The sequence below is a fragment of the Lepisosteus oculatus genome, chromosome 1 (genome assembly GCF_040954835.1).
Source record: "Lepisosteus oculatus isolate fLepOcu1 chromosome 1, fLepOcu1.hap2, whole genome shotgun sequence".
NCBI lineage: Eukaryota > Metazoa > Chordata > Actinopteri > Semionotiformes > Lepisosteidae > Lepisosteus > Lepisosteus oculatus.
This window is the reverse complement of record NC_090696.1, coordinates 63,800,385-63,824,604: the sequence shown is the minus strand read 5'-3', so window position 1 is coordinate 63,824,604 and position 24,220 is coordinate 63,800,385. Positions and strand designations below refer to the sequence as shown.

At 33.7% G+C, this 24,220-nt stretch overlaps 1 protein-coding gene across 2 annotated transcripts in view; it reads right to left on the bottom strand.

Annotated features, from left to right (window-relative positions):
- kcnip4a (potassium voltage-gated channel interacting protein 4a) overlaps nt 1-24,220 on the bottom strand; it is a 159,018-nt gene that overhangs the window by 12,811 nt on the left and 121,987 nt on the right. For both annotated transcript variants that reach the window (XM_006629888.2, XM_015345382.2), the window contains exons 3-4: nt 9,227-9,296; nt 1,432-1,502 (exon numbers count right to left, since the gene is read on the bottom strand). In XM_006629888.2, the coding sequence (XP_006629951.1) occupies nt 1,432-1,502; nt 9,227-9,296 (141 nt within the window). The remainder of the gene's footprint in view (nt 1-1,431; nt 1,503-9,226; nt 9,297-24,220) is intronic.

The window sequence follows — 24,220 nt, the reverse complement described above, 5'->3', positions numbered from 1 at the left end:
CAAAGTGTTTGAATACTTACGCAAACATGACTTTTCCATGTTTGTTTCATGATAATTATAATTATTCAAATTATTTATTTACTTTTTTGTTATTTGCTTTGAGAGGAGTAGGTTATGTAGATAAAAAATGTTCATATTTAAAAGTGTCATGACTCTTATGTTTTAAAGCAACAATATAAGCAAGCTGTTCAAGACACTGTATAATATATCATCCTCATTCAAAGTTATAGTTCTGTGAAAAAGTTAGATTTCTGAGATACAGATATGCTTTACAGACCAATTCCATTCTTTTGTCCCTTCTTCTGTAGAGCTGTATTCCAAAATGGCACACAAAGCACTACCCTTGATTGAAAGGCTATGAATATGTCAAAAAACACATAAGAACATTTAAAACCTACTGTAACCAAATATGTTACTAGCAAAGTAAAACACTAATCGCAGAGAAAGAAATATATAAAGAAAAAAAGTGGTCTACAATGAGCAGTGGAGCAGAAACAGTAGAAAGTTGTCCTATTAATGTTTGAGACATTTCAAATAAAATATTGAATTTAAATGGCCTTTATAGTTCTATTTATTACATTATCTTGAATGATATTGATAAAGATTAAGGAGTCAAGCAAAAGTATGGAGTATGCACAAACAAGGAGAACAGATTAGCCAGATTTCCATTATAATTCACAATGAAAAAAAAATATTATAACTGAACACAAAATTGATTCATACATTAATCCAAGTAACTCCTGACCTGGGGTGTCACAATTGTTTCTAGTTTTTATATAATCTCAAACTGTTATGTCTTATTGACACCACTTAGTCTGATAAGGAGTCCAATCTCCTGTTTTCCAGGTCTTAATCCATGTTTATTGTAAAGTGCTTCTAAATTTTACAGGCACCCAGCAATAGACTAGTAGTTTCCTACTCCTAATGAATTCTATCAATGGTTATATTGTCTGTTTAACTATTTTTTCCAACAATTAACTACCAATTAATTTAACATACTATGCTACAATGAAGAATAGCAATGTCTTCTTAATCAAAAATATTTGAAGTAGAAACTAATTGGTTCTAGTACAACTCAAAAAGATAAACACTGGAATAGCGTCTTAATTTAAACTTCGCTTCATTGATACAAAAGTACCAATTCAATGCCTAGACATAATAAAGCATGCACATTGTTTTAATAAGGCAAGATTGTTTTCCATTAAAAAAAAATACCTGAATGAGAAATGTAATCTTTGCATACAGTTAGTCAGCCTTATCTTAACTTATCTAAGGTACTGTACAGTATGTTATTATGTTTTCTCAACAGTGCATACCATAGCATGGTTATACAAGCCAGTAAATCATATTTGTGCTGGGAATAAATAAAATAATCAAATAAATCTTTGAGGTTTATTACAACTAAAATGAAATGAAATATGTCTGGCTTACCTCAAAACTCACAGTACCATTGTGATCTGTGTCAAATGCATTGAACAGAAAATGTGCATATGTCGTTGCATCTGAAACAACAAAGAAAGGATGTTTACTATTTTTTTCCAGATTTTTTATTCTCAAGCAGGAAGCTGTTTCCACCATTCTTGAGAGCTAGTAATGTCATAAAAAACATTTTTTTTCCCCCCAATTTGCAGCTTCTTCCAGCTTCCCTCTGAAATTATGTTCATAAGGTTTTTTTAAATTGATGAGTTTTGTCTCTTATAATTTCCATAATGGAATCACATGAGAGCATATCCATCAATTTCAGTCTTAGAATACCCAACATACACACTTCACAGGCTCAAGAGAACCAGCTTCAGGAACCCAAACTTTACTTCTGGGGCTATACCATTGAGTCTTTTAAAAACAAATCCCCATAATGTAAACAGATTCTACATCTGTTATGGTAGCTGTGACAAATACAAAACTGGCTCAAGACATCTGTTTTGGAGATTAAAATAGATTTTAACAACAGGTACTGTATATGTCCTTGTTGAAACTGAGGCAATTTAATGCTTTGCATTATAATCTAATTCTCTTGTTATTAACACACACATCATATATTAGTCCCACTCTTAATTAGACTAGTTACTTTGGAAACTGCAGTTAATTAATTTGTTGTTCTCAATATGTAGTGTTGATGAATACAGAGTTCATTAATATGTATGATAATATTAATACGGAGTACTGACAAGCTGCAATACAATACGATAATTATAAATGAAAAACAACTGTATTACAGCTAAACTTTCTTTACAAATATTTAAGACCCAGTGAAAGTTGTAATGAGCCTAGATATTTACAGTGACAAAATCAATGTTTTACCAATTTTTTATTTTCAGAACATAATTCAAATAGAGAGAAAAAGAAGAGCGATACTGTTGTTTCCCAACAAAAAACCCTGGAAACAGGATCACAGCAACAAAAGGACAAGTTACATTTTTGCATCACTTAATGAAAATGTGAGATTTCCTGTTATTTCTTTAGTGATATAGTGAAAGATAGAACAGGATCAACAGGTCTGGTACAGAAGGAAAAGAGATTAAATATATAAACATAAAGAATTTTAGTCCTTGTACTTTAATTTTTATCAAATTTAATGACCATGTCAGTAGCAGAATTCCATGTCTTTACTGTGCCCTCCCCAGGTACCAAGAAACATTGGAAGGCTCGCTAAAAGTAATGTCTAAAACACTTCAAGATCCAACAATGCCAATGGTTAAGTCAAGAGAAACCTAAGGTTCCTAATGGTGACTTACCTTGATGACCTGATCTGTTTAAGCAGCTTTGTAAGAACATGATTTGAGTTGTCATTTAAACGGGACCTCTGGTTGTCAGCACCAAATGTGAGTATGAAATACTTGTTTAGGGTAGTGTACACTGACAATTAAGAATGGGACTAGTGAGAAGTTTCACATGATTGTGTTTAAAATTACTGTACATTTGATGATTCAGTTTTTTGAAAGCTGAATTTATATTGTACCACACATTATCCTAGGAAATTTCTCCATCTGCAATATTCATATCTCTATCCCAAATAGTAGCAGTAGTACTATGTACTACATACAGTATAGTAATATACTGTACATTTTGTTTTAATTCTGATTCAAGCAACAAATAATTAAGATATTATTTTTAGTTTAGAGTTTGATTATGAAAAATAGATTTCAAACGTACAGTACTGTAGTGGCTTGAAAACACTATATGCTGAAATACATTTTCAGCATATCTGTGGATATCATGTCATGTGATTCACATGTGTGGCATGTCAGGAATCGTAGTAGTAACTACTGCTAAAGGTTCACATTTGTATCTAAAGAAAAATATAAAATATACTATCCTTTTGCCCCTGAAAAGCAAAAAGGTGATCTACTGTATACTGTAGCAAATTAAACAGTACACTGAGTGAATAAAAAGCCTTTCTCCTCACAGGAGACCATAGGTACATATTGCAAAATTGGAAACCACGCTATGTCTGATAGAAAATAAATCTCTTTATATTTCCAAAATGGGGAAAATAAATAAGTGTTAACTGTAAGGAGTTTAACATTATGGAAAAATAAGCAATGACATTGGCAGATCTTCTTAAAACTTGTGAATCTACTTTCTAACTGTGAAGTTATAAATATGTAAATATAAGAACAAAATGCAATATTAAGTGTGTGGGGTGAACACTCAAATGAATTATATCTTGAAGTACATATGGATAGAACAAATATTCCTCAATTCGATGGCAAGATACACTTTAACTTTCTGTTTTGAGGGATGATTAGTGTTGGGAGCAAAGCTCTCATCCCAGGTATTATTTGACAAATCTCCACGAAATTCTGCAGTATTTGCCAGCCTAGCCTGAATAAAAGAAAGAGGTGTTAAGCTTCAGCTGAAAGCCAATTACTGAGCTAGAGACAAAGGGATCTTTCTTGAGTGTTTAATAAACCTTCACCTTTCACAAACAAAACATTTGGCAGATAGGTAAAAAAAATCTCCATTTACACGGTGAAATTTCAAACAGATTTCTAATTTCAAACTTATTTTCTCAGCTGAGCTGAAAGATTGCATAAATAATTTAATGTGATATACTGTACAATATTCCAACAAAATATATCTACAAATACAGTAGTTTAGCTCATTTCATTTAAAAAAGCATCAGGATATTATTTTAATTTGATAAGAATTAGATATACTGTATATTATTTTTGTAGCTCTCTGTACTTGGGGGTTTTTATTTTCCTTCAACATCAATATTTTTATAAAAAAATTAAACAGCCATTGGATAGAAAAACCGTTTTAGTGGTAAGTCTCAGGTGCATGGAGAAACTTTCATTTGTATTATATTGAGAAAAATATCTTTAGGGTAAATACATAAGAGGCATGACTTAAATGGCGCATGATAAAAAAACAAAAGACCAGCCTATAAATGCCACAGCCTATAAAAGACACTACTTTTAGTACCCTGTTTTGCTTCTTGTAATAAACAAATGCCAGATTATTAAAAAAGGAAAATGGTGGAACAAAAACATAATTGTACTCTTTGGCAAATACACCTCTTATTCGGATTACTGTAAATATTCAAGTTTACATTCCCCAAAGGGGATTTTCACTACCCATTTTGATTCTTACAAACACATTGTAAACATTGGATGATAATTTACCCAGGGCTAGAAAAACAACTCTGAAATCACTCATGTGGAAAAACCAACAGCAACATGGCCCACATCTGGAGTACATACTGTATTTATCAAATGCCATTTTAGAAAATACCAAGAGAATGAACAAAATACCACAGATATAAAACAGATACAAAAAATTCAACCAAAGAATTTCACTACGAATAACAGCACACAAGAACTAAGCATACTTCAAGGTTTATAGAGTGTTTTAGTCACAATGAATTTGGCTTATCTCGCCTGGCTGAGGGTCAACCTCCTGGCCATATGACGAAGAGGCTAGGAAACCAATGTAGAGTGAGGAGTGACCAAGGGGCAACTGTAAAGGTGGAGATGGGGTGGAGGAGGCATTCAAAAGACATACTGTATACAGTACAAGAAAGAGAAAGGGATTACGTATAGTATTTATAATTTATTCTGTGAGGAAATTAAATTAGGAATGATTACAAATTACAGACAGTAATTTTGTTATAAACACCACATCTGAGGACACTGCACAAGTCACCATCTTTCTTAATCAAACCACTCTTTATGGCATCTTAGAATTTTATACCAACAAAGACCTGCAGCAGGGGAAAAGGAGCAAATGAGCAGGTTGGAAGAGCTACAGTATGAACTGCTACAGTGCTACACTAAAGTTACATGAAGGTTGGGGTTGGAGTCATGAACCATCAGAGGTAACTGTGTGGAGTTTCTGGAGTACACAAGTGGGGTTTTTTGAGAGCGATTTTAGAAGACCTGTTAAAATAAAGTTTCCTGCACCTTATCCTCTTACAGACCTTGTGAGTATTATGCCTGAACAGATTCCCAGTCACCTTACTAATGGTGGGGTTTGTTGCACAGAGGTAAAGGTCAGACATTAACAATTCTTTTGCCAAATGGTTGTCATACCCAAGGGTATTCTAGATAGTCATGGTCTTGATCCTTCCTTTAAAAGTCAACAGTGGTATCATGTTAAGTTCCATTTATGCTCCATCATCAAATACCGTAGCTCTCAAATAACTCTGAAATAGCAAAATAATTTAAGAAACTTCAGATAAGATCCTATTACAAGATGACTTCAATGCCAGAGTAGAGATTGATGGAGTGGCCAAATAAAATAGCAACGACCAACTGTTTCTAGGGTTTGTGTTCCAAGCATTGCCTCTCGATTTCTTTCAGCTTTCTATTAAAAACAATCTGAATGCATCTTTGGTCAAAACATTGGCAGTTGATAGATTACATCACCATAAGATAAATCATTTTTAAAAGAGGCCGGCATCACAAGAGAGAAAAGAGGAGAATATAATGATACTGGTCATTGTCTTGTAAAGACAGATTATACTAAAGAAACTTAATAAAGGCAAATTTCAAACTGAAGAGTTTTGACTTTCAGTGCAACTGAACTTTACTGAATTTTACTGTATGTCTAAGAAACCTAAACCATGAAAGTAAAGACATAGAATTATGCTAGACAAGTTTAAAGAACACGATCTACAAGGTCTTGTTAAATGTTCTTGGTATTTCAAATAGAAAACAGAGGGAGAGGATTGATGTTAATCAAAGATTACTTTATAGTACAGGTATTCCTAAATATACAGTAAATACCTTCAAGTCTCATTTTTATGCCACATAATACAAAGTGATTTCTCAATAATTCTAATTCTATTTTTTTTGTTTTTCAGAAATTAAAGGTCCTGACTCTCTGTGGTCATTAAAAATCCCAGGGCGTTTCTCGAAAAGAGTAGGGATGTAACCCCGGCGTCCTGGCCAAATTTCCCATTGGCCCTTGCCAATCATGGCCTCCTGATAATCCCCATCTATGAATTGGCTTCATTACTCTGCTTTCTTCCCCACTGATAGCTGGTGTGTTGTGAGCTTTCTGGTGCACTATGGCTGCCGGGTGGATGCTGCACATTAGTGGTGGTGGAGGGGAGTCCCCATTACCTGTAAAGCGCTATGAGTGGAGTGTCCAGAAAAGCGCTATATAAGTGTAAGCAATTATTATTATTAATTAATTATTGCTTAGGTCATTTGCACATTTATTATCGGACCTGTAAAACATAACAAAATCAATGTGTGAAACATAATAATTGCTCTTCTATTGTGTTGTATTGAGTGTTGTGTTGTATTGTGTCAACTGGTAGTGATTAAGGAAATCTGTAAGGAAAGGTAAGATATCCAAAACACAATATTTCTGTCATCTTGCAACCATTATAGAATATCCTTGTGGCCCAGCTTTTGGATCAGGACCCACAGCTTGAGAAACTCTGCTTTAGTGAATGAGTTTCACTGCCTCTGAAATTGCTTTGATACCTCAGGGTTTTTCTCACAGTAGTTAAACATAGGTTGATATTAGAAAACAATAAAAAAATGCCTTTTTTTAATTGGTACAAATGAAGAAGGTATTATTTAATAAAGGATTTGCTTTCATCTGAGATTGAAAAGATGCTTTCTATAGCTACAGGTAATCAACTGTTTTAAAGCATAACTGAAATGAGCAATTATTTTTAGTGCTTTTCTTAACTTGGAAATCAGTAGTCTTCCTTAGGGAATGTAATAGAGATTTCATTTTGAAAAGGGTATTCATATGACTCCTTCTGAGCAAGAGCAATTTACCAACACTACCATAACTGTGTATGGGAAATTATCTTGTGATAAATTATGCATATACTGTACAGTGCATATACTGCTTATATATACATTAACTCTTTTAATGCTCATAAAAGTCAAACTAATGGCCAATAATGGCAACAGTGTAAAAAACATGATCTGGGCATTGTCGTGCAGGAACCTCCAGCATAATATGAATAAGATTATTTTCTTTTCTTTCTCCTGACTTTATTTTTAGTCTCTGTTGCTTATTCAATTTAATCTGAGTGAGTGTCTCCTTACATGTACAGCACAGTATATGAAGACATACACACGGCTCAGGTTTGTTCAAGTGGTCCTCTTATAGTTACAGGTGTCACCGTTTTTACTGAAAGCCAAGAGATCCCAACCCAAGAGCTCTCCCATGTTGAACCTATTATGTGCTGCTGCTTGGAATGGCTCATGATGTGAAACATCTGGATCATAGAGCTCATATTGCCCTTAAAGTGAGCCTGGGTCATATCGCTAGACAGCTGCTGAATAACACAAGTGGCTGAGACTTTATTTTTTCTACAGGACATGTTTTTTGAAAAAGAAATCAACGAGCCACTTAATATTTAATTTCTGGAAATGGTAAGAAAGCAAATGCAATTCAAACACACATAGAACAGCATTCTTGATCAAAATACATGCTATTCTTACAGCCCACATGCATGGGCCCACCACTGCAAAGCAAAATAACAAATAAGCATCTTTATGCAAAAACTGCTCTTGAGCTGGCCCCTTACACCAAAAACATATGGGTATCAGATTAAGGACTTCACCCACACCTATTGAATCTTTCTAACAAACCTGTGTTGTGGTTTGCTAGAAACCAGTCCACTTGTGGGACTATGTTCTCATTTAGTCTTAAATGTAAAGTGATGCTGTTTAATACATTTAAAAAGTGAAGTCTTTGTTGCATGACTTTTTCATGATTTGATTTTACGTTTTCCATAAATGGTAATTAGATTCAGTAATTCAGATGTTATTATGTTTTATTATGTTATTATGTTTTATGCTAAGCAGATTACAATATTTCTATAATGAATAGAGTCTCTGCCTTACAATCAGAGACAAAATGTTACAGTGGACAACAAAGTGAGGCTGTGATGCTGAACCACAGTCTCATCAGAGCACAAATACAGTGTTTTATCATTTCTAACAATGATGTGAAGGCTAAATGAGTAGACGTTCATAACTATATTTATGACTGAGTTAATAACAGTTAAGATAATGTGTATTCATTATTTATTAAAGATTAATAAAGGATTACTAAAGAACTTATAACAGAATACTTCTAGCTTTTTTTATAGCCCCCAACTATACTTAACAATTGTGAATTAACAATTATGAAATGGTTGAAGTTGTTTAATAAGGGGTTTAATGGCTGAATTTACACAGAATACAGTTAGTTCTTAATGAGGACATGTTCAAAGCTGCAGCATATACACTATGAGTAGACAGTTTCCAAACACTATATATTTTACTGTAGGGGACTGCTGGTTCATGTTTTAGTTTTTGTTTCTAATTAAACACTGCACAGTTAAAACTTATTTGTTTTTTCTGGTGTTTCCCTTTTCAATGACTATCTGCCAGTGAAAGCTATAAGCACTCTTTGAATCATCAAGGTGTGTGGACTGACTGAGGCAGTATATAAAGATAAATAAATTCACTATTTGTTTTAGCAGGTTTCCTATTGTGCTGATCCATTTAATTTAAAATGCTCATTTAGAGAACAATTTGAATGATTCATACATGTGTAAATTCAGCAAATGTTTTAATTTGTTTTTGAAGGTGAGAGAGTTACTGTAGGAGCTTGCATGTTTATAGGATATTAATGGGTATTTTTCTCTATATTATGTTATTGCTTTTGAAAAGACATTGCTATAAAACAATTTCTCTAAGTGACAGTACAATATAATAGTTTTCTATATATAAATGGTGCTAGTAAAAACCCCAGCAAAACTTACCTCCCTGCGGAAAGAACTGAGAATATATCTCTTTAAAGGTTTCTTCATTGACCACCCCACTAGGACATTCCTGGAAAAAAAAGAAAAATACATTTCACTTAGACCTGAAAATGTCAAAAATATTCTCTCCCAGAGAACTCTGAACATCTAGCTGATAACTCAACCTTTGACATTGCAGTATTTGTCATTTCTGAACAAAGCATATTTGCCTGTGCAAGGCACAGTTTCTAAATTCAGCAGGAGACATACTGTATCTGGGGAAATAATATAATATTAATAGTCTTTTCTTTTTGTTTTGTGTGGGCTTAGTATGACACTGCCTGTGAAGAGTAGTGTAGTCATACTAAGGAATTATTTTTTTTTTCCTGAAGGAATAATCATTTGAATCTGCAAAGATTATATATCCACAATAAAGAAGAATGATCATGAAACACATTTAATAAGGTCTCAAGGGCACAAAATTCTGAATAATCATCTCATCAGAGCTCTGAAATGGCTAGTGTTTGGCTTGGAAATGATTTCATGTTATTCTTGAGGGTAAGCAGAATGTTAAAAAGAGGCTGAGCAGAATGTTGAAAAGAGACCACATTAAACTTTACATTAAAACATTTATTTTTTAGCTTTTAAAACATGGAGACCTTTCTGCAAGTGTACAAATAAAAACACTAGCCAGCTGATGGCAAGAAAACAAAAAAAAATAATACAGCTAAAATATATTCAGGAGTGATCAGCTATGCCTTCTGAAGTATTGTGTTTCTACTTTCTAGGTGACTTAGGTGACCCAGAAGACACTGGTTGGAGGTATAGCTTGATTTATAAACCTCAGTAAAAAAAAATGCATAAAACACGTTGTATACAAATAAAAATTGATCAGTCTTTCTGCACCCACCCGTTATTCAGACCATTTCAGTCACCCGTCATTGGACATCACCAAATTCTGCATATCATTACCTGCTGCAGGTTTCCAACATGATTTACAAACAATATCAATATACCTCTTATTGTTTTAAAAATACCTAATAAAATGACTTATGAGTATCAAAACTCCCCCCACAAACATTTCTACTTTTGAAGAAATGTAACCAACCAGACCTCTGCAGAAGGGAGCAAAAACTTAATTTTTAAATGTTACAGAAAAAACACTGTCATTCCTACTTGTGTCTTTTAGAAAACAAGATAGAAAAAATCACTTAGAGACAATTAGGCAGAAATTATGGTGTAAACTCTTAATAAAGGAGTTGAGGAAACTTTGCGTAAACATCCACATGGTGATTTTGTTGAAACAATGTACTTTACGTGATGTAGAAAGATTTTGAAACCAAGAACTAAGCAAGAAACAAGTAAATGTCTCAAGACAGCAGGTCAGTTAAAGGCATCAATTAGGGTAAGCAAATAAAATCACAGTTAGAATGTCAGTTTAAAAGTACTGTATACAGTAGTTTAAGTAATTGAAATAAATCCTAAAATGCAATGCAGATAATCATTTTCAATTTCCTTATTACTTTTGTAGATGCTGTTCTGAAACACAATTCACACTCTTTTTCTACAACAACAAAAAAAAAATAACATTGGGGTTTATAAATATTGATGAAAATAATGTCTCTTGATTTTAAAGTATATTAGATTGAAGATGCAAAGGAACAAGTAAAGGGTTATTCAAGGTGAACTGAAGGCAAGACCTGAAGAAGGCTCCAAAGCCAAAACATTTTTTTCCTTCTCGTTTCAGCATTGAATTAATCTTTGCTTGTTCCTTTGCAGCCTACGCATGCTGACACAGCTACCTACTTGAACTTCTTAGATTGAAGATGTCCCAAATTATTACCAAAATGCATTGATTGTATATGCTTCATCATATGAAAGGAAAAAAATGCATCATAAAATGCATTATACTTATCCACAATCGTTTTTAATTTATGCTAGAACAGCAAAAAATATATATAACCATGCTTAGCTTCAGTAATGAAGATTGCCTGGTTGTTATAGTATTAGCATGATTGAAAGTGACCTGTATGTAAGAAAAGGTGATTGAGAACAAGACATTTTACTTTAACAATCAGCAGAGAAACTATGAGAGTGGCTCTGCGTTTTGTTCTTGATAAAAGCTATTTTGCCCTTGATAGATCTGAAAGAACACATTGGGTGTTAAAATTTTGCGGCAAATATTATGCTGAATATTGCATTTTTCAAGCCAAAAAAGTTTGAATGATGGAAGTGTGATGATGTTTGAAGGAATCTTCTTTAATACAAGATTTTACACATTTGGTGCCGACTGAGTGCAACACTACTGATAAGCAGACACCTCAGCAGAGTCCTTGAACTTTTTTTTCATGATTTTCTAGCAGGAAAATGCAAGACCAAACAGTACACTACTAAAAATACATTGACAGGCTTTAACACCACTCTTGAATGGCAAAGTCTTGGTGGGGAAGCATAAAAAGTGTGGTCAGAATGATTGTATACTGTATACAGTATACATACATTGAATATACATATTTCAAATTACAGTATTAAAATCAAGGAAAGCTGTGTTAAAATTATACAGTGTACTAGCAAAACCTCATATTGTTTAGTTTTGTTTACCATGTTAATAGTACACTGGAATCAGTCTGGAGAATAACTACCACATAAATTTAAATGAACAGAGAAAAATATTGTGAGACATGTTTCAAGCATTTGCATTCCTCATATGCATTGATAAAATCTGCACTGCACAACGGACTTCTTTAGAATCAAATGTGAAACACAAACCAAATAATACAAGTAGAAGTGTGTTTAAAATGGAAAGTCTTGACATTTTCTCAACGTTTGAGGGAGCTGGGAACCAGCTACTGTACGGTCTCCAAGCTTACACTCTGGTTTCTTTCAGGAAATGGTTGTATGAGATCAATTAGTGACTAGCAATCAAGTAGATCACATGGGTCCAGTGGCCTTCTTTTATTTATATCCTGCCTTATATTGCCATAGCCAGCTTTTTCTTCTGACTTGACTTGTGTTGAACATCAATGAAAACAACCCTCCAATGCCATCAACAGGAGACTGACCAGTTTTCTTCATCTGGCAGGCAGAGGCACAGGCAGAGACAGAGGTGGAGCAATCCACAGAAATCTGTCCAGACTCTATTCAGGTCTGTGAGTCAGGATTGTGCTCATCTCTGTTGTGACAACAAGGTTGTGTATTTGATCTGCTGTATGTTTGTTTGCTGTTTATTTAAAATATTTTAATAAATCTATCAGTACAGTACATCTACAATTGATGAAAGAAATTGTAGGGGGGGGGGGGGGACAGATAGAGAAGTACTTTATGATCTTAGTAAGATCTAACCTTCCTTCTGAACATCTGCTATAAACTCTGTTTTGAGTTGCTATACTGCAGCAGTAGCAGATGTGAAAGGACTGTTAGGGGACTCCTTACACATTTTTCTGGGTCTGGTGTAAACTTTCCAGCTGTACTTAAAGGAAAAAATTAATGAGATCACTTTTGACAAACTAATTGCAAAGACATTTTTAAAAGGTACAGTAGATGCCAACTAATGCAAATCTAAACAAATTGAATAAGATCCAAAAGAGATATGAATGCAGAGATATGAATATTTAGGCGTGATGTACTGTCTTAAAAACAGACAACAAAATCAGTAGTTAAAAATTACCTGTTGCATTAAAATAGAACAGGAACTGTCAAAAGGATGTTTTATTAATGTTTCCTTGCAAATGATTAATTTGGCTTATTAAAGTATTTTTACAGTCTGAAAAGTCTATCTAAAGTTTTGCAGGTGTAGCGGCGAGGCTTAATAATAAGGCAGAATTAAGTGTTTCTGAGCTTTCCCAAATTAGGCCTCATTTCTCTGTTCATCTCTGTGGTGCAGCCACAGAGAAACCATTCATGCAAGGTGATTTAATGTCCAAGGACAGCTCCCAAAGGGGGATGCACTTAGCTAAGCCTGGCTATCATGATCAATGGTCATCCATTGGCACCTATCTGTCTAGGGAGTGCCAGTTGGACATCTGGACTGCATTACTAAGTGTCAGGAGTAAGTGACTCATATCTCACCTTGATCAACCAATCAGGGATTGGTAGGGCCGAGTAACCCACGTGGGACTCTGATGCCCATGGAACTTTCAGCCAATCAATGAGCTAAAGTTCCTCCAGGTAAAAACAGGCAACACAGAGAGCCTGAGAGATTCAACAAGATTCAGATTCAGATTCAACAAGATTCTGTGGACAATTCTAAAGGGAATTCAAAGGAGAATTCCAGGGCAGGACGGCCCAGGAGCAGAAGGCTCCCAAGGGCAGGACATTCTTGCAGCGCGCCTCCTGACCATCCTGAGACTCAGCCCGGACAACCACGGAACGGCCAGTGTGTCCGAGTGCCAGAACTTTCCTTTGTTCTAAGAGTCTAGAGTGGAGGTTGCCAGAGAGTAACCAGCAGCAGGCCTCGTGAACAGGTCGGAACTGTGGACAGCTGAATCACTATTCAGAACTAGCTCTTCATCAGGAACGAACCGGTCCTCTTCCTGACTTGCTGGGACCCACAGTCATCTTTTCTCCTGTGCACAAACTTAACTAGCAGGCCAGTGAGCATCAGCAGCACACTGTCGCAAGCCGCACAGCACAGCCTGGCACCGAGCCAGAGAGCGCGGATTGGACAGCAACAGCCTGCAACTGTTTCTTTGTGCCCGCAGGAGATCTGAATCCCCAGAGATTGGATGAGTATTCAACTTCAATGCATTACAGCTCGAGAATTCAATTGTTATCCCAACCAGTTGATATCAATTTAATTCCTAAGAGTTATGTACTTGTTTCGAGTATCTAATGTAGAAGTTATAACCAAGTTCATTTACGAAACGGTCTAAATGAATGATATACTGAACGTATGTCCTCTTGATATATGTAACACTTTGTAACTGATTGAATATATACCTTTTGTATTCTGATAACCCTCTCAATAAGATCTGTTAGGTTTACATGCATATTCTATGTATTAATAAATGTATCCTCGTGTATCAGTACCTGTGTGTGCGCGTTGTTTGAGTTATGTCGCATGGTTGGACTCTAAAGCCATCAAAAGAATCAACTTTGTGATTTACTGCTACAATTAATAATTGTCTCAGTAAATGCCCAAACCCTACAGAACTGGTGCCTTCAGAGAGCCACTATGATTACATATTTGGCGTCCCTGAACCGGTTTTCCCTACATTATTTGGCGTCCCTGGGTCGGTTTAATCTACACAGGAATCATATACAGTATTGTCTATACAGTAGTGAAAAAAATAATTAAACAGAAAGGAGGTAATTTAGAATCTTTAGAAATAGTGGAAATCACTACAAACACCATTGCTGAACTTGAAAAGGCTAGTTAATTAGTCCCATACAGAAATGTACGTACAACATGGAAGAAAAATGACTTTGTTTAGATGTGATTGATGTACTGTATACTGCACTATATGGAATTCTGAAACTGGGAAGTCAAAGCAAGAAACTGCTTCAAAGTAACACAGAACACATGATATTTCTGGTAATTAAGTTCCAACACACGCTCACTTCCACATAACAAGAAAGGAAAAAGCGTAAAAAGACTGATGAATATTGTTCTCAAGGCACCACATACAAAAAGTAATTAATGCAAAAGAATGCAAACTCACTTCCACTGCCTTTAAATAAGTCAAAGTGAATTGATAATTGAAATTGATAATGAAATTGATAATGGGATTTCTAAGATCTAAATGACCTTGTACTGGTTTATAGAAATAGAATACTAAATGTTTTATTTTCTATCCTTAGGCATTAAAGAAAATATAGATACAAATATTTTTTCTTAAATTTCAAACAGCAACTACTTAACTTGAAATGGCTCTAATATCACATCCAGGAGAAACACATTTCTCAAGGCTTTTATCGATTTTTACTGAAAAAAAGAAAAGAATAGCCCTGTGACCTAACATTTAAAACAGAAGGAATTATGTTTCAGGGTTAGAGAGTGGTGACCCTGGTTTGTGACAGGAATGCTCTGAAACTTGTGTTGTTTTTTTTAAAACACCCTGGAACTTCAAAACCACTTTGATGCACTTTCCTCTGTTTTAGGTTTTAAGGAGCAATGAAGACTGTATCTCTGCAGATGTCTACATTAAGGTGTTTGAGTTTCCAATGCTTTGCATCAAACACCTTTGACGATCACTTATACTATATATATGCAGTATAATGGGTCCTTTCAGTTTCTCAACACATTTAAAAATATTAGCCTGTTACTTGGTATTTCAAGCAATGGCCTCAGACTTTGAGGTACAGTATTGAATGTAAGCTGTTATGACTTCTTAGGGAAAGATGAAAAGACAGGATTTTGAGTCAAAGACTAGCTACAGTATCTCTTTTTTCCATTTCATGAGGTTAAAGGGGAAAAAAACAAAAGCATGTCCCTGTCAAATCATATTATAGGTGAGTAACCAGACTGAGAGATTTTTTTTTTGCTTTTCATGTACAGTATGTCAATTTCTGAGAAGCAAGTGAGTTGCTGGTCGTGGTAACTTTCATAACAGAAAATGAAAACAAAGGATTTTATAATGACTTTCATCATTCCTGGAACTCTCACCAGAATAAATGGACTGAAAATGGATGAGTAATAATAATAGCAAGAATCAGCTTCATGATATTTTGTTTTTAAGCTGATTTTAATATATCTTTCCCTGGTTAGAAGTACCCAAGCATTTGTGGTGACTGGTGGGAGAAGGTGAAAAAACAAATGAGTAGTAAAGCAATGTCTCAAAGTCATTAGCACCCCAACCATACTGTAATTTTCACTTAACACTACAAAACATTGATATACTTAGTTGTGTCTTTGTGAGACTGTAGGAAGACCCTCTAAGGAGAAACAGCTTCATTACAACTGAATTACAAGAGAGTTCCAGATGTAGGCAAAGCTCAATTACCATCCCCCAGGGAGCAGATAGCAAAAGTTACTATCATTTGTCTGGTAAGCCATCTGACATCGCACAATTTACAAAACCAAAGACCAGTTAAAAAAGGGGGGCATTTAGCCACATCTAGTTCATTTGGATTTTTACCAATTTATTCATCCAGGGATCTTAAGATTCATTATAAAATGAAGAACATACAGTAGAAATGTTCAGAAGTTAAAAGTGACTGGGGTGGTACCAGGCTTTCTTGATATTAAGGCAGCTAGTGGGAAGCAAACCTAGATTTGTTTAATACATCGGTGTTTATGCAGACTAACTCAATGTTAGGTCTAGACTGTAAGGGGAAATAAGGAGCTTTTTGAAACCCAAATTCAGAAAATTCAACATCGTCATGGGTACTGAGAATAACTGGGAACATTCACAATCTTTGTGCAAAAATAATTTCTACAAATCCAAGCAAATGTAAACAGCACAAGGTAAAAAAAATCTTTCCATCGTTATTTCTGCACAAAATTATTACAGGCTATTAAACAACAGATTAACTGTAGTGAAACCAGTCTTTTCTCATTCTACCTTTTGAACAAAGAGTTCTGCAGGTAATTTTTTGAACAAATTTAATTTTTTTGTTACCAATGTAAATGTAACAAGAAAAAACAATTATACTGTACAACAAAATAGACAACACACGACGGATGCTTTCACTAAGGGGAGAAAGCAACATTGCAGGCTAAGTTTCCACTATTTTTTTCTGAAGCTTGCACCTCCCTCAGTTATTAGCTGTGTTTCTCTATTAGCTGTAGGAAAAGTGTTCCAGGAAACAACTTTCTCCACCAGTTCTCATTAATGATTTAATGTAATTTATAATGGGAATTCTAGATCAAGGACTGTGCTACACCCAACTACAGTTAAGTATGACTACTATTAATAAACACTCATTTCCCAGCATTTTAAATCCCTTACCTTTACTTGTTCTTAAGCCAAATCTGACTGGCACTTTTCTAAACACTTTACATTTTATGTACATTTTTCTACAAATTGCTACACTTTGGATTTATATTGATATATTCAGTTTATAATAGAAAATTTTTGCAAATGTAGCCAATAGAAAACACTTTATTGTATGATCCCAGTTATAACGTAACAATCTAACTTTGAACAGCCTAGTTCATTTAATATTTTATTAATTGGGAAGTGTGTTTTTTAAATTTAATATCTGTGTTAAAACAAGGCATAAACATCTGCACTGCATGTTTTAGAGGAAGAACAATTGAAAAATTGAAAAAACCTAAAGAAAAACAAGGGTCTCACTCATTACTGCATACACCTGTCACATATTATTATGAAAGAAACAAAAAGTTCATGTTCCGATTGAAGACTTTCATGATTAATGATGTTTTTTTTTTCCAAACCATGTGCATAATCAACAGTACATGTAATTCAATTAATGAATTAGTGATTAAACTATTAAATCTACTAATGCTAAATCTATTATGTTTTAGTAGTGCACTCCAAATGTATTGAAATAGCAAAGGCACTACTGTTATTTTTTTTTTAACTAGCAAGTAACATGTACAGTATATGTGGTCATGGGATTAAAATGAACAAATATAACAACATACAGTACATTTAATTTTGCTGAAAGTCTAGGCACACTTTGGATCACATTACAACAAAAACTACGACAGTATGTGTTCAACTCAGTGATTTCAAGCGCCCATAATAATTTGTACACATTAAATTTAAAATTAAATTAAATACTTTTCAAAGTGTAAAGGTCAGAACATACAGTACAGTAGTTACATATCCCTTTGAGGTAATAAAAGGTTGAAGTCTGCGACACTCTGGGTTCACCAAACTCTTTGATTAACCTTTTTTGAATTGCTTTACCAAGCATTTTCTGCAGTCACTTTGAGTTCTCTCCTGTTCTTTTGGTCTTTTGACTTCTTTTTCTTCAGCCTGTAAAATGTGTGCATTGGAGTTAAATCTGGGATTAATTTGCCAATTCTAATATAATTATATTATAATATTCTAATATATATATAAACACCTTATTTGCTTTGATTGTATGTTTTAGATCAGTGTTAAGTATAAGTATGGCCGCATTGTCTTACAGTACAAGATAATGTCTCTATAACTTCAGAATTCATTCTATATCTGCCAAAATGAACTTTATCATCAACAAAGAGGTCTGAGGCAGTTCCAAAATCAGCCGTATATGCCCAGGATTTGACATTGTCTCTCTAGCATGGTTTGTAATCTATGGAAATACAGAAATACAAAGGAAAGTCAAAACAGTTTCTGAAAAAGGTTTTATGAACAGACAAAATCAAGATGAGCCTTTACCTTCACCATGCTTCACAGATGAGATGGTGTTCTTTGGTGCATCCTCAGTTTCTTTCTTTCTCCACAATTTATCCTTTTCCATCACTTTGGTAATGTTATGTTCTAGGCTTGCATGGTCTCCTCTGCAAATGGTTCATTTGTCTCTATTGATGATCTCTCTTACAGACAGATGTTAGAAAAGTTCTCCTACATGTAATCTAAATCAGTAGAAAACTCTAATACAATGTTCTCAAACAAAACCACAGAGTTTTACATATGAAAATATCATCAATTATTCAAACTGATAATCCAGTTGCTAAAAACATAACCATACAATTTTTGAATTACACTGACATTTTAAGTGCATATACTGAACATTAGTTATTCAAAATATGTATTGTAATAAAACAGGTAAATCTATTTTTCATCAATTATCAATTATCATCAATTATTCAAGCTCAAAGCTTGAAGTGTATAAATGCTAAAGGTTTTCCTTTTTTAAGTCTCAGAGATGGTAGAGTAGATTTTTTAAAAAATATTTTATCTTGTCCCTTGTATTAACATTCATGTACAGTAGTTTTTCCCATATTGCACTGTGACAAGTCATGTAATTCATGTTCATTTTAGTATATGCAATGATCCCTTTAATGGAAAACCTGTCAGTCAATGGATGACTCAAGAAAAGTACTTTTCATCTCATTGCTACACTGAGCACAGTTACCACATTCATAGTTCCAATTAGGCACATGACTTGATGTTGTTTTTTTAAATCTTATCTTTTATTTTAATCTTATCTTTTATAAATGTACATGGTTCACTTCATCTTGCACATTTAATGGAATTGGATGACAAAGGTCCATTGTATATTATTTATTTTAAGTATGATTTAAAAATGTATATATTTCAATAAAGATAACTCAGACATTCATTTGGCTTTTTTTAACTGTAAAACATCATTATATGATTTTTTAAGAGTTGACATATCGCAGCTGTTATCAATATATAGACACAATGCAAGGTAAGAGCCCTCATGAATCCTATGTACAGTTGATACTGATACTGAAAAAGTCTTCATACAAATATGATTATGTGCATAATAGCATAATTATGTTGAAAATAACTGAAATAATTAATAAATAATAAATAATCCTAAAACAAAAAGGACAGATTTAAGATCCATTTAGTGCTAAGAAAATCATTAAAATCCGCACAGGAGCCTTTTATATTATATCTTTATACACATATAAAAACTATATCTGTATCTTTATATTTGTAGTAAGACTTTAGACTGTAGTAAATTTCATTTAACGTAGTCAGCAAAACTAAAGCTGTTGTGCTCTCTTGATCCAAGAAGAAAGGTTGTGAGATGTTCAGATAAAGTCTAATTTCCAACAACTTTTTACCAAAGTTTCTGCTGATCTCACAGGGCTAATTAGATTAAATACTATGCATCTACTTATAATTGAACTGTATTCCACTAGACTGAACTTCCTGAGGTCACTAAGGCTATAACAATTAACTCAATAATTGCACTGCTGCAACATAAAACTAAAGTGAAATACGTGTTTACTTTAATTAATGTGCAGTTTCATACAGTATCTCTGTTGGATTTTCTATTACACAGCCAAAGAAAAAGAAAAAAATACTTAATGAAATAGGAGAGCTTTCACTTTCCAATAGCTGTACTGAGTTTAATAATAATAATAATAATAATAATAATAATAATAATAATAATAATAATAATAATAATAATAATAATAATAATAATAAAACAGTAATAATAATAATAATAATAATGAGAGAATTGAATAATTTTTGCCTACAAATATTCACAGGAGAAATTAAACAACTATAAAGAACCGTGATAGAATAGAAAGTACATTGAAACCTGGGGTCCAATTATGATTCAAATACAAATGAATGGCACCCATTACTTTTGTGCCCCATCAGGCTGAGCAGTGTCTGATGGGATTTTACACTGCTCATGCTTGACAGGTTTGTGTAAAGACTTGTGTGTTGTGAAATTGTACTGAATTCACAACCATTTGTAATCCTTTTTAATAATATTGTAGTGTATTATATCTTCTGTTTATAGGCAATTTAACTTTCTAGAAATTCCAGATTTGAGCTATTAAATAGAGCGCTATAGCTCTGTGAAGACTAATAATTAAAGAATATTCCGAAGCTGAGTTACCTACAGTTTTTTTATATATTGAATCTTTTAATGAGAATATATTGAGTTGAATTTACAGATTTGAAACTTCATTTGAAACACAGCAATATTAAAAAAACAAAACAACCACCTGAGACAGGAAATTGTAGCATAACCAGCATTGTTTACAGTAAATTTACGTTCACTGTTCATGGAAAAAAGACTTAAAAAATAGAAAGTAAAAAAATAACTACAAATGTGTATAGCAGAAAGAAAAAATATGATTCACATTTTAAGAACTATTAAGATATTATCAAGATAATTTTCAGACCTTCACCTACAGTATTTTTTATCATCAGGCAGCAATAAGCATCCCACAAATTATTCAAATAATGTATTACTTTGAACCAAGACACATCTTTGAGTTGGTCCTCAAGACACATTGGGAAACATTAGCCAACAAGTGAATGAAAACACATGCAGATAAAATATGTTTATTAATTGCTATACATTAATATGCTTTTCTGTGTATAATATAAAAATCTCAGATTTTTGAATGTGTTTTTATTTCACCAGCACATTTTCTGTTATTATAACTTAATAATGATGATTTCCCACTCTAAGGGAAAAAATAGTTGAGGTTTTCTAATGGTTAACAGGAGGCTAATGAAGTTATATGCAAAGACAGGCAGCAAGGCAAGTCATTTACCAAAGCAAACACACTTTTCCCGGTATATTTGGGAAAATCCATTAATATCAGCTATGATTTATAATGGTCAGCCATAGCTGTTTACTGACTTTAAGATTCCGCATAACCAATATGAAACAGAACTTTTCTGTGTACTTTACCCGTTAATATATTTGCTGGTGATTTATATTTAGTGATTAGTCAAAGCATGCATTAGTTGCATACATTACCACAAGATTAAATGGTATCAGAGAGTATAGTGTGTTTTAATACATAAAAATGGAAATGGCATTCATCACACAGCTTGATTTATGTTCAGTTAGAAAATGCTGCCTTGATCAGGGATTTATTTTGTTCAAATGTACCAAGAAGGTTTCATTTCAGATATACTTGCTTTATTACCACTGAAGCTACAGTAATTACCTATCATTTGAACACTACTTACCATTTTTATTTTCTTTCTTTACTGTTATACATTTCCATCCATACAATATGAAAGGAGAACTGGGCAAATAAATGAGAAAAGTAATGTTTTATGATGAGTGTTTTCCAGAAACTATTTAATAAATCACTGGGACTCATGATGGCTCCTACACCCTAATTTGGAAAATACTTACTTTGTGCTACACAAATTAACTGCAGAACTGACAGCTCAATATACACTTCTATAAGATTACAATACTCATAGATTGTTGCATGCATATACCCGTAACTGTATATACTTACTGTATATTTAATATAATATCTTACATATTCCATTTTACTACAATAGGCAATAAATGGAAATATGTTTAATTATTGAACAAAAGCAATTATAAGGGGACTTGATTCAAAATTCTGAAAAGCCTGGACAAAGTCAACCAAAGGATCATTATAGTACATACAGTATGACCATTCGTGGATCAAGTTCCTGTTAGCATAAGAAATTAAGCAGATGTACATTTTTGACAGAAAAAATGCAACACTTCTTTACATAAAGCATTGTAAAAAAAGCTACCTACACAATCTGAAACATATTCCCTAGGATTGTTAAAAAATCCTTGTGTCAGTAAAGTACTGTAATAAAGCCCAGATAATCTCTTCTTGTTTGTAACTTTTCTGTGACAGAATTTGACTCAGGTTATACCAGTAAAAATATACAGTACAAGGATATCTGTACAAGGATACTGAGTCAAATATCATCACACAAACAATAAAGCTAACCAGTCATTCCACAACAAGAATTAAGATAATCCACCAATTTACCAATTTGCAACTATCCATCCAATCATCCATTTTCAAGCCTCTTTATCCAGTGCAGGGTCGCAAAGGAGCTGGAGCCATTCCCAGCAAGCAAGGGATGCAAAGCAGGTTACACCTTGGACAGGATGCCAGACCATAATGGGGCACTCACAGACACAAACACACATACTCATGCCAGGGATAATTTATCAAGAAGCCAATTCACTTACTATTACTGTGGGAGGAAACCAGAGCACCCAGAGGAAACCTATGCAATCACAGTGAGAACATGCAAACTCCACACAGATAGCACCTCAGGGCCAGAATTGAACCCAGGACCCTCAGCTCTGCAGCAATGGAGACCACTGCACCGCTGTGCCACCTACAATTTGAAACCACTGATTTGAATTCTATTTTTATGGAGACGTCTGTTGTATTTTATTTCTTCTCTAGATATAAACAGAGCCAGTGTAATGTACAACATACAGAATGATAATAAAGACATGCCATTTCTTTTGTCGTGCACCTCCTATTTTTGTCATGAAAAGAAAGACAGTTTCATCAATACACACAGCCATGAAAGAGACATCTGGAAAGCAGATTAGCCTACTGTGGCACGAATTTAGCCTGCACTACGAACAAACGTATCCCTTTTCTGATAGTTATTTGTGTTTGTAAGCACTACAAGAATGTTTAAACAGGGAGAGATTAAAATGCTTGTAAGACTTAATAAAAAAATAAAAAATAGGGAAGGCAATCAAACAAGCTATAGCTAAGATGTAGTAAGGGAGCATAGTACAGCTCTTCACAATTAGGTTGAGAGATTATTTTGTTGATGTAAGATTTACCAGATTGATCACTAGAGACTTGATTTGTATGAACTTCAGCAAAATGCTCTTTAGAATGAGCATAAGCATATATCCCAGATGCCACCAAGCCCAGAAAGCTTATAATTAGATATTGTATTTCAAACTACTTTGGTGATATGGGAGGTCACAGCTCTTTTCAATGGAAGAAATAACTTTACAATTTAATAAAACCCATGCAACATATATTTGTAAGGGGTACATGAGATAATATAAAACTTACCCTATACACTAAAACATTTATCTTTATCCATCTTTAAATTCAGAAATGTAAACATGAAAAAAATGAACAAGGAAAACTAGGATATATATTTTATGGAATCATTCAAAAATAACTTACGCCAGAGTTGATAATAACAATATACAGTACAGTATACTCTAGTTCAGTATGTTTCTGTGCTTCAGTCCTTGGACCTTAATTAGGAGAAGAAAAGCATTTTCTGCTTTCTAGGTTTAATATTTTTATAAACATTTCATTTAGTGCCTGCTCTTGAACATACATATTTGTAGCAACAGAAATAAATGTCTGTTCCAAAGGTAAGAAAAGGCATTTCTTTTAGTGCACATAGTTACTTTTTATACAGTCAGCTCTGAATACAAGACAAATTCCTAGCTGTAACTAATTACAATTTAGTGACTGGATGTACCATAAAACAGGATTTTCCTTTAATTCCCCTATCTATCCTATTTAAGCTTCTTTCTCATTTATATCAAGTGTACTGCATGTCAACATCTGAACACTAGCTAAGCAAATGACAATACTTTTAAGACAGATTACATTAAATCAAATTCACTTGTGTACCACCTTTAAGAAAAAAAATATCTCATGCACAGAGA